Source organism: Muntiacus reevesi, chromosome 7 (assembly GCF_963930625.1).
Source record: "Muntiacus reevesi chromosome 7, mMunRee1.1, whole genome shotgun sequence".
Taxonomy (NCBI): Eukaryota; Metazoa; Chordata; class Mammalia; order Artiodactyla; family Cervidae; genus Muntiacus; species Muntiacus reevesi.
This window is the reverse complement of record NC_089255.1, coordinates 34,300,025-34,317,251: the sequence shown is the minus strand read 5'-3', so window position 1 is coordinate 34,317,251 and position 17,227 is coordinate 34,300,025. Positions and strand designations below refer to the sequence as shown.

At 40.6% G+C, this 17,227-nt stretch overlaps 1 protein-coding gene across 1 annotated transcript in view; it reads left to right on the top strand.

The window, feature by feature from the left end:
- Nucleotides 1–16,107, top strand: part of GPR176 (G protein-coupled receptor 176) — a 120,771-nt gene extending 104,664 nt beyond the window's left edge. The window contains exons 2-3 of the mRNA XM_065940700.1: nucleotides 8,272–8,524; nucleotides 13,219–16,107. Coding sequence (XP_065796772.1) covers nucleotides 8,272–8,524; nucleotides 13,219–14,341 — 1,376 coding nt within the window. The 3' untranslated portion in view covers nucleotides 14,342–16,107. The remainder of the gene's footprint in view (nucleotides 1–8,271; nucleotides 8,525–13,218) is intronic.
- Nucleotides 16,108–17,227: the final 1,120 nt, after the last annotated feature.

Genomic DNA, 17,227 nt, shown 5'->3' with positions numbered 1-17,227 from the left:
GAAATATTTTAAAAAGCAGAATAAATTAGAATTCTTTTTGTGAGCTGTTTAAGCTTTCCTTTGGAAGTGTGAACTTTGTAACTCAATTTTAATGTTTGTGTTTCCAGGTTCGCAGAGCTTAACAGTGTCTTTTTTTTTTTTTTAACTTTCCAGGATTTGCCTTCTTTATTCTGAGGAATTCTTTATTCCTATCTTGTCTTACCGTCAATGTCTCTCACTCTTTCTAATGAAAAGGAGGTCCCTTTGAGGGTTTTGCTTGGGCAACAGGTTAAAGGGTTCAGAGAAAAACATGGATTTGCCCTTTAGATATCTAGGCTAATTTCATTCTATTATGATGCTGCAACTTTGAATAGTATTTCTGGGAGCAGCCAGGGGTCTTAAAGTTTGCATCCCACCCCCCACCGTGCCCTACATTCTTTTAAAACTAACTCATTGCAAAAATCAGTTTCATAATGAAACTGCATCTGAATCATACCTAAATAAAATGTAGCAATGCCCTTAGATATTCAGAGACACCTTTACTTTCTAATAAAGTGGTAAGAAACTGAATATAGTTGACCCTTGAACAACATGAGTTTGAACTGCATGGGTCCACTTAAATGTGGGTATTTTTCAGTGGTAATTACTAGAGTGCTACATAATCTGCAGTTGGTTGAATCCATGGATGTGGAGGAACTGTGGGTATGGAGGGCTGACTATAAGTTACATGCAGATCCACTCTGCCTTATTCAACAGCCAACTGTAGTTTTTTTTTTTTTCAAATAATTTTGAATAAAATTTTTTCAAAATTTAAATTCTGATTAAAACTCTTAATTGCTCACCCTGTGTGTCTAAATGCACAAAAGTAGTGTCTACTTAATTGGGAAGATGGTAGGTAATTATTGTTTTTAAAAGTTTTTAAACAAATAATGAAGTATAGTTATAATCATTGTCTTGTGGCTTGTGCCATTGTTTTTGGCCAGATAGCATTTTAAAAACTTCCCCATAATGATACAAATACTCTCTTGATGGTTTCCCACTATTTACAGAGTTGAATTGAAAACATGATGAGAAAGTCATCATTATGTTGAGATTTTTCATTTTTCTTTGTGAAACCATGTCAAGATCATTAATTCCGTTTTCAGTTTCCTTGACCATTTATGATTTTTAATTCACTGTGGGGCTTTATTAAGATATATCATGTCTGTGTACTCCTGCAAGATTTCTGTGGGCTGTTTGAAATGTCTTATAGTAGACTTGATGGATTCTAGGAGCAGGACTGCATCTGGAGAAGAGATATCTTTGATTTGAGACCTGTCATTTGTGATTCAAATGGAGGCTGGACAGCCCAGGAGGGAGCAGGTCTTGCAGTGGCCCCTGCCCTCCCTGCCAGGGAGACAGGGCCTTAGTGAAGTCACTGAATCCACAAGACAGTAAAGAGGAGAGACAGGTTGTATGTGTCCCATGCACCTGAGAACAGAACTCTAAAGTTGTCACAAATACCCAAACACATAGTCCCAGGAAGTATGGTGAACCCACGAGATGTCTGCTGTGATTTTGCCAGCATCATTCAAGGATTTTTTTTCCTTGGTGGACCCTAGTGTTCCATTTGAAATCTGCAGGCCAGTCAGTCCTATCTTGTCTCCCATTTCTGATTGCTTATTAGTCCCTCCAGGGTGCTGTCCTCTTCTATTGTCTCCATATACTGCTCCAGGTTTCTTTTCCTCTGGCCCAGCCTCTCTTTCTCTCTCTGTCAGACCTTTCTTGGGAACCGCTGTGCAGCTAAAAGTAACAGTGACATATCTCCTTACATAGCACGTTATTAGGCATAAGAAGCTGTTCTAAGTGCTGTACGTATGTTACTTGTATGGGCTCATTTAATCCTTGTAATGGCTCTGAGACATAGGCATTGTTATCATGTCCACTTTATAGACAGTGAAACTGAGGCACAGGGAAGTTAATTCACTCATGATCACATAGTTAGTAAATGGTAGAACCGGGATGTGAAAATGAGAGGAAGTCTTCAGGGTTTGTACTCTTAGTCATTAAAGTATCCTGCATCTCCCTAGGGTAAAAATTTCCCCACACACTAAACTTTTCTCAGAATGGTCCATGACCTGGTCTATAGTCTGCCCCAGAAAAGCAACCCCCATATACTATGAGCTCATAACTGGACATTAAAAACCATATGAGGAAAACCATAAAAAGAGAGTCAATAAAGCAAACAAATGGGAAAATGAACATGTTGAGAACTAAAAACAATAGAATAAAAGAAAATTATAAGCAGTTTAAAAGCATGGTTTTAGATTAAAAAAGGAACAAAGCCATAGTAAGATGACTAGACACTAGAAATAAAGAGTAGGCAGTTTGCAGTAGACCCAAATATAAATTTCAAAAGGTTTAATGCCCAATAAGCTACCAGAAAGAAAAATAGTTTTACTACTTCTAGATGAATTGAGAATTGATAAAATGGAAGGAAAACCTGAGAAATATCTTTCAGTTTGCAGAAAACAATAAATTAATGGAAAGTAGAGAACATGAAAGAGAGGTTAAGAGACTAGAATGAAGTTTAATGTAAGTCTGCTAGGAATTTCAGAAGAAGATAATAGGGAGAAAAAGGGTAGGGCAAAAATTCAAAGAGGCCATGGATGAAAATTTTCTAGAAGTAAGGAAAACATGAATCCTAGGATTGAGGAAGCATGTAAAATTCCAAATATTTCAGTGAGACCACAGAATTTTTATGAGTATGGGAAAAACAATGCTCTCTTATGCCTTTTATGGAGAGTCATTTTGCAATATATATATATATAAAACATGCAAATTCTTTGACCCAGAAATTGTTTCTAGAAATTTATCTTCAGTAAATAATCAGTCGAATTCCTCCAAATTTAAATATATAAGGATGTTGAACTCAACATTGTATACTAGAGATGTATTGAAAACAGCTTTAGAAAGCTCATCAATATTCAATAGACAAAATACACTAGTGTATAATCACAGAAGCATTGTTGCTTTTATGGAGTTGTTAAAATGATGATGTTGATCTATTTTTATTTATTGTCACAGAAAGATGGTTGATATGGAAAAAGATCTAAAAAACCATGTGAATAGTTAGTCCAACTGGCATAATAAAAACATCTGTATATCTAAACAGGAGTTTGAAAAGATAAATACTTTAAAGTTTATAGATAGTTATCACTGCATCGATAATTTTTACTTTCTTTTTTTGTCATTTTACGCATTGTCTTATATGAAGTTATACTTTGTAAAGGGAAATCTTGATTTGTAATTTAGCTGAGGAGGAATGATAGAGTAATAGCAGTCCCAGGGAGAGTAGATTTGAACCAATGCTATCATGTTCTACCTCTCATTTCCCTTTCGGTTGTGTGTGTTATGAGTGTGTACTAACTGGTACTGTGCCCACAATCCTGGCACTGGATGTTGTCATGGACTCCAGCATTAGGAAATATAACGTGACTGTGTAGGGAGAAAGAATGGATACAGAAACTTGAATCATCTCTAAAAGGGATTGGGTGATTTAAAACACAAGATGTCTAAAATAAAAAGTATCTCAAGGTTGAATACTCTGTTTAAAATATATACTGAATTATCCCTTGGTGTACCTTGTAAAGCTAAGAAGAATCTACAGTGCTCATGAGATTAAATGATCAAATATGTAATTTTCATGTTGTGTTGTTTATGTATTTGTGTGCATGTACGTGTATGTGTGTACTCACGTGCACACACACACACTTTTTTATAAAACGTGTGGCCGATCAAACTTGAGTATGGGTGCCCCTCACCTGATACTTTCTTCTAATTCAGGTTCTTGGAGCCAAATGCATCAGTTTTTAAGTGAGGAGAGAGAGAAGTAGTTTAGAGAAGGAACAGAACATAGAGGCTTAGCTGTAGTGCTTGATAGGAAAAGGGGTTAGGTTTCAGATGCCACCTAGAGTTTTGTAAATAAGTGGAGATAAAATGTGACTACAGCCATCTCAGATTTTTCAAAAGCAACTCGATGAAAACAAGTTTTGTCATTCATAGGTGTAGACATACTAATAAGATGTGTGATTAAAAAAAAACAATAAAAAGCGTGCCCTTCATAATTGGGAGAGAGAAAGATAAGAGAGTTAGAATATGAAGGAAATGATATCTGAGATTAGTTTCAGCTGCAAAACAATTCACTGTGTACATGCAAGACGTTGGCACACACCCTCTCCTGTCCTTTGCAATGAATTTTCTTGTTTGTTACATAGAATATTTTATTCAGTGTAGCCTCAGTTCAGTTCAGTTCAGTCACTCAGTCATGTCCGACTCTTTGCGACCCCATAGACTGCAGTATGACAGGCTTCCCTGTCCATCACCAATTCCCAGAGCTTGCTCAAACTCATGTCCATTGAGTCAGTGATTCTATCCAACCATCTCATCATCTGTTGTCCCCTTTTCCTCCTGCCTTCAATCTTTCCCAGTATCAGGGGCGTTTTCAAAGAGTCAATTCTTTGCATCAGGTGGCCAAAGTATTGGAGTTTCAGCTTTAGCATCAGTCCTTCCAGTGAACACCCAGGACTATTCTCCTTTAGGAAGGACTGGTTGGATCTCCTTGCAGTCCAAGGGACTCTCAAGAGTCTTCTCCAACACCACAGTTCAAAAGCATCAATTCTTCGGCTTTCAGCTTTCCTTATGGTCCAACTCTCATATTCATACATGACTACTGGAAAAACCATAGCTTTGACTAGACAGATACTTGTTAGCAAAGTAATGTTTCTGCTTTTTAATATGTTGTCTAGGTTGGTCATAGCTTTTCTTCCAAGGAGCAAGCATCTTATAATTTCATGGCTGTAGTTACCATCTGCAGTGATTTTGGAGCCCAAGAAAATGAAGTCTCTCACTGTTACCATTGTTTCCCCATCTATTGGCCATGAAGTGATGGGACCAGATGCCATGATGTTAGTTTTCTGAATGTTGAGTTTTAAGCCAATTTTTTCAGTCTCCTCTTTCACTTTCATCAAGAGGCTGTTTAGTTCTACGCTTTCTGCCATAAGGGTGGTGTCATCTGCGTATCTGAGGTTATTGGTATTTCTCCCAGCAATCTTGATTTCACCTTGTGCTTCAGCCAGCCCAGCATTTTGCATGATGTATTCTGCATATAAGTTAAATAAGCAGGGTGACAATATACAGCCTTGATGTACTCCTTTCCCAATTTGGAACCAGTCCATAGTTCCATGTTCCATTCTAACAGTTGCTTCTTGACCTGCGTACAGATTTCTCAGGAAGCAGGTAAGGTGGTCAGCTATTCCCATCTCTTTAAGAATTTTCCATAGTTTGTTGTGATCCACATAGTCAAAGGCTTTGGTGTAGTTAATAAAGCAGAAGTAGATGTTTTTCTGGAAATCTCTGGCTTTTTCTATGATCCAATGGATGTTGGCAATTTGACCTCTGGTTCCAAATTCACCTTGAACATCTGGAAGTTCTTGGTTCACGTACTGTTGAAGCCTCACTTGGAGAATTTTGAGCGTTATTTTGCTCGCATGTGAGATGAGTGCAATTGTACAGTAGTTTGAATATTTTTTGGCATTGCCTTTCTTTGGCACTGGAATGAAAACTGACCTTTTCCTATGAAAAGGCTTTCCAGTATAACCTACGAGGTGACAAAGATTAATAGTGATAGAGAAAAAGAGAATGCTAAGGGTCTTCATTTATGTCTTTATAGAAAGTCCCCTGGTGGACTGGAGACAGCCTCAGTATTAACAACTGATGATATTATAACACTCTTTTCATGGCAGATTTCTTTAAGTGGGCAGTTTTGTTATTAGATGGTTACCAGATTTTAAATCCTGTCTGTAAAACTTAAGTGAGGAAAGATGCTTCAGCAAGATCCTATTCTGCGTTTCAGTGGAAAAAGGCCAGGAAAAAAAATCCCCATATAGATGAAGCTTCAAATACATCATTATTGCTCAGCTTATAGCCTTGGTGACAGGAGAGCTAGAGGGGCCTGAGGTAGTGGTATTAGTATAAACAGCTTTTGTATTGAACACGTGTGTATATATTCCCACTGCAAATTTCATCTCACTGAGGCAGCATGCTTATGTAAGCAAAGTTTGTTAGAGAATTTCCTGGAAGCAGCGGGCCTACTTACCTAAACACAATGCCCTTTTTTTTTTTCTGGCAAATAAGAAGTAGCTGTAGAATATTGTGTTTGAAAAGAGACTCTTGACAGAAAGTTATGTCAACATCTGAGGCACTGAGGCAGCTCCTGGGGTGACTTTGGCTGCAGCCCTGAACTCTGCTATCCCCTCCCCTGGCCCCATGGCTGTCCTTCTGTGTGAGGCTGAGCTGCTAGCTCAGTTCATTAGAGGGCATTCTCTGTGCCTATACTCAAGAGGCAGCAGTATTCTTGGGTCATGACTGATTGGCCGTGTGGACCTGGGTCTCTAACCAGGTGAAAGCCTCCCTAGTAGAATAGGCTGCCTGGTATACCTGAGCAGTTGGGCCCTGTGAGACCCTGGGGATAAGGGCTATAGTCTCTGTCTAGACATGGCAGTTAATTCTGATACTTCATTCTGGGGCCAGCTTGTTACAAATGCACGTTTCCAATTCTATACCTGTAACTACGAGTCAGGATGTCTGATATAGTAATCCTTATGCATAGTAAGGTTTGGGAACTACTGACTTAGAATAGCCTCTTGTGATATTCTAAATACAAAAGGGTAATTTTATTGCAGGGACTTTTAGTTGTTATTTGTCCTTTTATAAATTCATTCATCTAAATATTTGTTGAATGCCTATTCTGTGCTAGATACTGAACTAGGCAGTGGAGTTATAATGGTGAACAAGATTGACATTTTTTTTTGTCTTCATGAAATGAAGGGAAAATGAATAATTATGAAAGCTAAGAAGGCCACAGTATTATAACAGAGTATAGTAGGGGGAGGAACAGTAAATATTTAAAATAAAAATATGGTCAGAAGGCCTCTCTGAGGAGGCAGCAATTATACTAAGACCTGAATTAAAAGGAATCAATCAGACATACAAGAACCTTGCTAGGCAGTATAAAAGCTTATACACAGGCACTGAGACTGAATCAGCCTCGATGTGTTTCAAGAACAGAAAAAAAAGAGCAGCGTGACTATGCCCAACAAGCCAGGGGCAGCATGCTGTGAGATTAGGCAGGTTGGTCCTGGATTGTGTAGGCTCTGGAGGACAATGGATAGGCAGAACAGACTGAGAGGGAATGGAGAATCCAACATTTAGTGGCAAACAGGAGTCTCAAGTTGGGAGGAGAGGCCTAGTCTGGGGCGTGAATGTGAGGGTCATTAGTGTTTCAAAAGCAAGACATCTCAATGGATAATTCAACCTAGGAAGAGGCTGCAGAGAGAATATGGGAAAGGGCCTGGTAAAGAGGACTGGGAGCCTCTAGCACCTGGGAGAGGTGGGAGGGTGGGAGAAACACCAGGAGACTGTGGGCCTGTGGAAGCCACAGGAGGAGAATGCTTAGAGAGAGACAGGCAAGTGTGTTATAGATGCTAAAGATCTAGACGAGTGCAGGCCTCTTCAGTGGCCACCAGCTGTATGTAGCTCTGGAGCGCTTGAAATGTGACCAATGTGAAATGAAAATATGTTGTAAGTGTAAAATAAAATGTACACCACGCACACCTAAAATGAATATAATGTTATGTATTAATTATATCTCAATTTAAAAAATGCATGCCAAATTTCAAAGATGTGGTAAAAAAATAAGAATGGAAATATTTCATTAGTACTTTTTAAAGTAGTAATGATATGTTGAAATGATATTGTTTAGCATAGATTGGGGTCAATAAAATACACTATTAACATTTCACCTGCTTCTTCTTAGTTTTAAAAAATATGGCTAAAAAAAAATATGGCTAATAGAAAATTGTAAGCCACATGTGTGTCTTTTGTCCTGTTTCTGTGGCAGAGTTTGGTAACTGGAGATCATTTGAAAACTTTAGACTGACTGAGATTTAGTAATCCCTAGCCAACTGTTTATACTCAGGTGTGACAGGATCATCATGATAATATTTATTATGCCCAAAATTAAATTTAAAAACTCACCAATCAAAATTCTTCTAGACTTTTTGATATGTATGAAAGTGATTTAATAATTTCACATAAATTGATAATATAATATGGCCTTTAAGTTCTTTGAAATGAACTCTCAAATGTGATTCTTCAATCTTTTTTTTAAACCTGCATTTTCCTTCTTTCCTTTCTGTCTTCTTTCTTTTTATCTAAAAATTCTTTTGTTTTTATTTTTGCCTATCTGGCCAGGAAACTTCATGGTGTTATGGTCGACTTGCCGCACAACCGTGTTCAAATCTGTCACCAACAGGTTCATTAAAAACCTGGCCTGCTCCGGGATTTGTGCCAGCCTGGTCTGCGTGCCCTTCGACATCATCCTCAGCACCAGTCCTCACTGTTGCTGGTGGATCTACACCATGCTCTTCTGCAAGGTCGTCAAGTTTTTGCACAAAGTCTTCTGCTCTGTGACTATCCTCAGCTTCCCTGCCATTGCTTTGGATAGGTAAGATTAAGTGGCCAGGGGTATAACGTTTTTTAAGTGTACTGAAAAATTATCACTGTGAAGCAAATAGTGAATAGCTGATGTTCCAAATATTGCTCGTGGTCAAGAGAAAGAGAATCAACTGCTGAAACAGATGACTCACAAAGGCCAGCAGCCCTGGAAAATTGGGCTGTTGAGAAAAGATGTGTTGAGGAGGCTACATCATGAGGATGCCGGGGCAGAGCTGGGGCATGATATAGTTTCAGTCTGGTTGGAATTGGCCATATTTGCTTTGCAGTTGCAGTAGATTGCTCATCAGATTGCTAACTCTGCAATCAGGGCCTTTTGATGATGAATGAAAACATTTCTGGAAGAACAAGAGAACAAACAATTCAGTAGTTATTTAACAAGTAATTAGACAGTTCAGTTGGACCTGGCCAGATAGCACCAGAAATTCCTTTGTAGGATTTATTTCCAAGGTTTTATACTGTGATGGTGATTGCTTTCTCTTCCCATAACTTTTTAATGGATGTCCATTTGAAATAAATCTTACATCTTACATCCTAGCTATTGCTATTATACATAATTTGATCAAATTTATCACAGTGAAGTGTAAAGATCTCAGTAATCAACAACTTCCTGCCTTTTTTGTTGTTGATGTTGCTAGCACTTCAGGAATACAGTTGAGATAATAATACATTTTAGAGAACAGAATTAAATAAACACACAAGAATTGAAAAATATTTTGTGTCCACAAGAATTTTTGATTTCAAGATTTACAAAAAGGAGAAGTTGCTGATGTGAAATGTGCTCATTCTTCTGACTTTATATCCTGTGATAAATTTAACTATGTTTTAGGTGTTAGAATTTTAATACTCTTTGTCTATTTAAAACATGCTTAAACCTTAATGACCTATTGAGGGCATAGATTACAAAATCCATCTGTGGAGTCACTTCACCCTATCTGACTTGGAACCCAGATTTCATTAGCTGCCCAGTGTCAGCTGCATGACAGGACACAAAGTCATACAAAGCCTTCTGCATGCTAGGAGAAACCATTGACTTTGTACTTAAAAGAGGGATCTTGGAGCCAGAAGTCTGATTTTAAGTCCCACCTGTGCTGTTTCCTTGCTGGTGGCTTTGGGCAAACCTCTCTGAGCCTCAGTTTCCTCAGGGGTAAAAAGAACTGAATGAACTATTTGTGGCCTGTGTTTAGATAGGGTGCACTGATATATATATGTATATTTTTTCCTAGTCTTCTCTTCTGTTTGGCACATTCTTTCTCAGGTAAATTGTCTGCCACCCTTTTACCACTAGAGAGCCACTGCAGCTCTTTGACAGTTTCTCCTTAGAAACTCGCCATCCACAGGAGCAGACGAGGAGGTGACAAAACCAAGTGACATGGACCAGTTTGGAGTTGTGTCTACCTTCTTTTACATGGGGGTCATCACTCAACAGGCCCTTTACTACAGCATTGTATAGATTTAAGGCATAATGGATTTTCTTACACATATTGTGAAGGACTCACTAGAAATTTAACCAGAGACTTCTCTGGCAGTCAAGTGGCTAAGACTTTACCTTCCAATGCAGGGGGTGTGGGTTCTGATCCCTAATCAGGGCGCTAAGATCCCACATGCCTCATGGCCGAAAAGTCAAAACATAAAACAGAGGTGATACTGCAACAAATTCAATAAAGACTTTAAAAATGGTCCACATAAAAAAAAATTCTAAAAAAAAAGAGATAACATCCATCATCTCATATAGAAACATATCATTTTACTTATGATGAGAACTGCTACAATCTACTCTTTTATCTTTTAAAAATAATTTTGTTTATTTTTGGCTATGTTGGGTCTTCATTGCTGTGCAGGCTCTTCTCGAGGTGCAGAGAGCAGGGGCTACTCTCCAGATGCAGCGTGTGGGCTTCTCATGGCTGTGGCTGCTCTTGTTGCAGTTCCTGGTCTCTAGAGCGTAGGCTCAATAGTTGTGGCACACAAGCTTAGTTGCTCCACGGCATGTGGGGTCTTTCCGGATCAGGGATTGAACCCATGCCTTCTGCATTGGCAGGCAGATTTTTACTACTGAGCAACGAGGGAAGTCCACTGACCTACTCTTTTAACAACTTACTTCATTCCTTTTTATTGCTGAATAATTTTCCATTGGATGCATATACCACAGTTTATTTATCTGTTTACTAATTAAGGTTGTCACCTTAGTTGGGTTGTCACCACATTTTGGATGTTGTGAATAATGCTGCTATGAATCCTGAAGTTTTTTTAAGAATAGGATGCAACAAGAGTGGAAACACGTCATTCAGGACAGATTGCTATTCCACCTAAAACAGTGCAATAATCCCTGTAGGTTATTTTTGAGCCTCTGGTTTTAGGCAAGAAAATACTTAAATAATAAGAAATCCGTATTATCTTTCCAGCAGAAAATCTACTGTATTTTTGCCATCATTTTAAAGTTTTTTCCAGTGTATCTTTTACTTTATTTTTTTATTGAAGTATAGTTGATTTACAATGTTTCAGGTGAACAACAAAGTGATTCAGTTATATATATATACATATACACACACACACATATATACATACATACATATATATATATATATATATATAAAATCTTGCCAGATTCTTTTCCATTATAGGTTATTACAAGATATTGAATATAGTTCCCTGTGCTGTATAGTAGGTCTTTATTTGTGTTGTTTATCTATTTTATATATAGTATTGTGCATCTATTAATGGGCTTCCCAGGTGGTGTTAGTAATAAAGAACCTGCCTGCCAATGCAGGGGACATAAGAGACTTGAGTTTGATCCCTGGGGCAGGAAGATCTCCTGAAATGGCTACCAACTCTAGTAGTCTTGCCTGGAGAATCCCATGGACAGAGGAGCCTGGCAGGCTATAGTCCATAGCGTCGCAAAGAATTAGACATGACTGAAACAGCTTAGCACATCTGTTAATATCAAATTCCTATTTTTTAAAAAAAGGTAAGCAAGTTCTTTTAGTAGAAAAGCAAGGTTGGTAGATCCCTATTTCATTATTTAGTGATTACTCAAAAGTGTAAGTGTGGTGTACTTGAAGACAAAGGGAGAATAGTCCTTTCTCTCACTTCTTTCTCAGATATTTGTTTCATGGCACCAAGTCAGCAAGTTAATTGGGAGGCCACGTGCACTTCTGCATCATTCCCTAGACACGTACACTCCAACAAAATAATGTATAGTGAACCTGTGCACTCGTGTTGCGTCTATTTCCCAACATATAATGGAATCAGAAATTATGGGAAACTGGGGTTCGTTACATGTCTTTTAGCAAATGGGAATCAGAGATAGTGGACATGTATTCATGTGTGGGTGTGGGTCCATCATATTGGATTTGTTAAATGATGATTAGAAAAGTTTATCTATATTCAGAGAGAAAAAATTGAGAGTGTACATAACTTATACATTTCTTTCTCTTTTTTCCCCCTCCCAGAAAGCGATCTAGAATACATTTTACCGTGCTCCATCCATCTCTGGTCACCCATGGTCATGTGTGTTTGTATCGTCTCTCCCCCAGCCTGTCCCCTGACAGACTCCACCACAGCACCACTTTCTCTTGACATTTTCCCAGGTGCTCCCTTTCCCCTATCTCCTCTGTGCATGCCTCCAGCAGAGTCATCTTCTCCTCAGTTATAATTGTTTGCTTACATGCCATTTTTTCCCCATGTAATTTAGAAACATTCTTGTGTATCCTTTCATCTTTGCAGCCCAGTGCCTGGCACAATATGTAGCACACGGGTGGTGCTTAGAAATTCTTGTGACAGGAAATCACACATGCTCAGGTGGCCCCGTGAGGGAATACATGTTAGTAGGGTTGGAAGGTCGACTCCAGCGTTAGCTGACTGCACAGACGTGGGGTGAGCTAAGGGTGAAGAAACTTGCTGTATCTCTGAGGGCTACTGACTGCCCATTCAAGACAGATGTGGTTTTAGGGGTTTAACAAATTACTCAGTTTCCCCAAATCGTAGGTGATATTGAAACAAAGTGCTTTGGGAATTCTGATTAGGTGGTTATAGAATAATCAAGTCAAGCTTGAAGGGAAAAAAAAATCTGTGATTTTAACAAAGATATAACTATGCAGGTATTTTAGACCTACTGATTACTCTTAGGGGTCCTGAGCGATTATCATGGAAAATAGCTACTGAGCCCACACAATTTTTTCAGTGGAATTGATTTTGAAAGACTTTGTCAGAGTCTATCCCTCACACTGGGTTCTTCTGCCCCAGCAGCTGTAAATGTTAATGATACCCATGCATATATACTGCAGCATGAGTTTGCTTTGGATTTGTGGGCAAATTTCTCTCTCTTCATGGCTTTGAAAATTGCCCTTAAGCTCCTCTAGCCCATGTAAAATTTTTTTTTTACAAATTACCCTTTACCCTTAAATTGAAAGAGTGTCTTCACAGCAGATGGAGATATCCTTTATATCGAGGGCACCCTTTGGGATTTAGTGCTGGTGGCAATAATTATAAAGCTCACAATGAATTGTATGGCAAAGTCCTCAAAACTTAAGGTCTAACTTCCAAATTCCCCTAGTGATTTCCTCTGTCTTAGTCAGAATGAAAGAACTCGCCCCTTTCTTTCCTCTCTCCTACTTTTAGTAATGTAAATTCCCCTAAGTTAAAGTGTATCTTCTTCTGTGAAGTGAATTTTGCTTGTGCCTTTGGCAGGTACTACTCAGTCCTCTATCCACTGGAGAGAAAAATATCTGATGCCAAGTCCCGAGAACTAGTGATATACATCTGGGCCCATGCAGTGGTGGCCAGTGTCCCTGGGTTTGCAGTGACCAATGTGGCCGACATCTACGCCATGTCAACCTGCACGGAAGTCTGGAGCCACTCTCTGGGCCACCTGGTGTACGTTCTGGTCTACAACATCACCACGGTCATCGTGCCTGTGGCTGTGGCGTTCTTCTTCTTAATACTGATACGCCGGGCCCTGAGCGCCAGCCAGAAGAAGAAGGTCATCATAGCAGCACTGCGGACCCCACAGAACACGATCTCTATCCCCTACGCTTCCCAGCGGGAGGCTGAGCTGCATGCCACGCTGCTGTCCATGGTGATGGTCTTCATCTTATGCAGCGTGCCCTACGCCACGCTGGTCGTCTACCAGACAGTGCTCAACGTCCCAGACACATCCGTCTTCTTGCTGCTCACGGCCATCTGGCTGCCCAAAGTCTCTCTGCTGGCGAACCCTGTGCTTTTTCTTACTGTGAACAAATCTGTCCGCAAGTGCTTGGTAGGGACCTTGGTCCAACTGCACCACCGCTACAGCCGCCGAAACGTGGTGGGCACAGGGAGTGGGATGGCTGACGCCAGCCTGGAGCCCAGCATGCGCTCAGGCAGCCAACTCCTGGAGATGTTCCACATCGGGCAGCAGCAGATCTTCAAGCCCACAGAAGACGAGGAAGAGAGCGAAGCCAAGTACCCAGGTTCAGGGGCTCTCCAGGCCAAGGAGCTACTTCCCACCTGCCTGGAGGCAGAGCTGGGACCACAGTTTGCAACTCCCGCACCACCCCCGGGCACCGTGGACTCTATCTCCCAGGTAGCACCAGCAGTGTCTGTGGAATCTGAGACATTTCCTGACAAGTATTCCCTGCAGTTTGGCTTTGGGCCTTTTGAGTTGCCTCCCCAGTGGCTCTCAGAGACCCGAAACAGCAAGAAGAGGCTGCTTCCTCCCTTGGGTAACACCCCAGAAGAGCTGATCCAGACAAAGATACCCAAGGTAGGCAGGGTGGAGCGGAAGATGAGCAGAAACAATAAAGTGAGCATCTTCCCAAAGGTGGATTCCTAGCAAGGCTTGTGAATCCTTGGAAGCCACAGGCCTTTCCACATTCCTGCTCTTCTTTCACTCGGCCTGTGATTTGTATGATCTCATTGCAACTCAGCATGGGTTGACTCCTCCTCTGTGGGCCAAGTGCTTATGAATGAGAGGGAAATCTATATATAAAATTGAATGTCCTCTTTATTGAGGATGTGTATATCTATATATATATGTTTATCTCAGTGATCCAAGTCCTTAGTAAAGTCCATGTTCCTCACAGTGGAGACAAAAGCTGGGTAGTGGGGAACGGGTCTTGGGAGGGAACTTCGTGTGCATTTTCTGAGGATATCTCAGTTCTGGGGCCCTGCAGAGAGTACTCATAGAGGAGAGTGTGGAGTGCCAAAGGGAGCAGGTACTCTAAGAGAAGCCCAAGGTAATTATGGAGCCATGTGACCATAAAGAAAATGCCTATTAGATTGATTTTAAAATGTGAAAGAAGTGGAGAAGAAAGACTGAGAAATACCCAGACTCTGTAGTCTTTAATCTTCCCAGATGATCTCATGAGAAAGATTCTATGCAGCAATCAGCAGGGGTAAAGGATATTGAAAATGATGATCTTGTGCCAACTTCTGGAATTAAAAATCATTTAAAAAGGCAAAGTTAGTATACATGGGGGCCTCTGGAAATGTCAAGCTAAACATACTTGATTAGGAGAGGTGATTCTGCCCAAAAGAGTGGGAAACGTTTGGTTCTCTTCCAAGGAAGACTCCAGACCCCAGGTGTTGCCAGTTTCCTTTTCAGTCTCTTTGTATGACTCCCTTCATTTTGGGCATAAAGGAGGAACAAAACAGAGAAGGAATTCATCATTGTAAAATGCCAAGGCAACACCTAGCCCAGGTAAGCTCTTGGCTTCCTGTTTCCCAATGAAGTTATAGCAGGACCCAGACATGAAAGGAGAGGGAGGACAATATCCTCAACTGATCAGTCACCTGGAGGCTCTCACAAGTGATTCGAGACCACTTTGAGGTGGGTTTCACCAGGCTGAATTCAAAGTACAGACGACACTTCACTCTTAATGAGAGCAAATCAAGCACCAGCTCTGCTCTTTTCTGACGGGTGTTTTGTTCTTGTTTATTGTACCTAAGGGAGCCAATCCCGTGCCTTGAGCAAGTTTGAAGGGGGTGGGGGCGCATACGCAGTGGCAAGCAGCACATCCCAAAGGCAGTGGTCCTCGCAGATCTCCTTGAACCACACTGGCCCTTGTCCCTTGGAGGAAGGTCAGACTGTGTGCAGGGAATTTCTTTTTCCTGTCCTTTCCTGGGTGTGCTGTCTTGTGATTCCTGACTATGAACCCAAAGACCCTTCTCCCCAGGAGGGAGTGCCTTCCTCTTCGTGTTTGTCTCTTCTGTACATTGAGTGCTCACAGTGGAAACGGGGGCCTGCCTGCCACCCCCTCTCTCAGGGCCCTGCATGCCCTCTGTATGCTTCACCCTGTGGCCCTTCAAGTTTACCTTTCAGACATTCACAGCTGTCACAGCTTTCATCATGAAGGAACATAATCTGTCAGAAAATTGTGTCCACTTTAGAAGAATCTGTCAAATGTAGCCACGTTGATGTTCCAGTAATGTATATGTACAACTTAATAAGTTCTGGTGAGCCAGAATTTGGTAGATATTTCTTACGTATGTTTGAAGCGGTTGGTTGACATCTAACAGATCATGGCCAGGTGTATTTCTATACTCTTTGAAGAATTATGTTTTAATAAAAAAAATCAAAAAACAGTTTCTAAACTCAAAAAAAGTTGTGTGAGTGATTTTTTTTTCCCCCTTACAAGTGGTATACTATCTGAACCTCTCTCTTCCTGCATGATCTCAAGGGAAAGGTATTTATTTTCTTCCCAAAATGTAGATACAGCATTCTAGTAGCATTTTCTTATGTTGTTGCAACTTGAAAAATGAATTACCAAAGAAGAAAGTGCGGTGTTTGAATAAATGTCCCCAACCTGGTTTCCAAATAGATTTGGTGGGTGGACTACCAAACCTGTAGGTGGAGCTACACTGGGAAGAGTATAGTGCAGCAGTCATTAACCCTTATGGTTGGGACCATGGCCTTGAAGTCTGATGGTCAGTGTTTGAATCCTGACTCTACCACTATCCCACCTTGTGATCTTGAGCAGGTGAGGTAATCTCCATGTATCTTGGTTTCCCCTCTGTAAAATGGGGAGATAATAACTGCGTCAGAAGCTGCTGTTGCCCTGACTCACCTATTTCACCTCTAGTTTTAGCCATGTCTGCTGTGGGCCATTGTTGGCTGCATCCATTTACCTCCCTGAGAGCCATCAACGCCTTGCTTTTCTCCTTTCTGCCCTGGGAGAGCTCCCTAGCTCTGGGGGTTAACGCTTGACCAGTGGGGCATGGGCATCAGTGGATAAATGCCCCTGCTTCCTGTCTTTCTACTGGACAACTATGGGAGGCATCTTTCTACTTCTCAGGAGGTCAAGCAGCTTGAGTCCCTGTTGTCCAGGGTGTCTGATTAATGCAGCCTTTTATTGACTCCTCTTCCTTCTCTGTGGGCTTTCTTTATCCTCCTTCATGCCTTCAAGGATTACCTCCCCCAAACCAACCACACAAAGCCCTTATCTCAAGCTCTGTTTTCAGGGGAATCCAATAGTATACCTCATGGGGTAGTCATGAGGATTAAATGACATGGTCTGTTCAACACAGAACCTGAAACAAAGTAAAACTGTATCAATATTAGTGCTTACCTGCTACATTAAAAACAGTGGTTGAGGTTTTTTCGCAGTGTTACTCAGAAAATAATACTAAACTGTTGTTTTCACCAGTTACCCCAACAATTATTTGTGTTCATAGTGATGATAACTTTGAGGCAGTTGTGCATAGTCACTCAACCATGTCC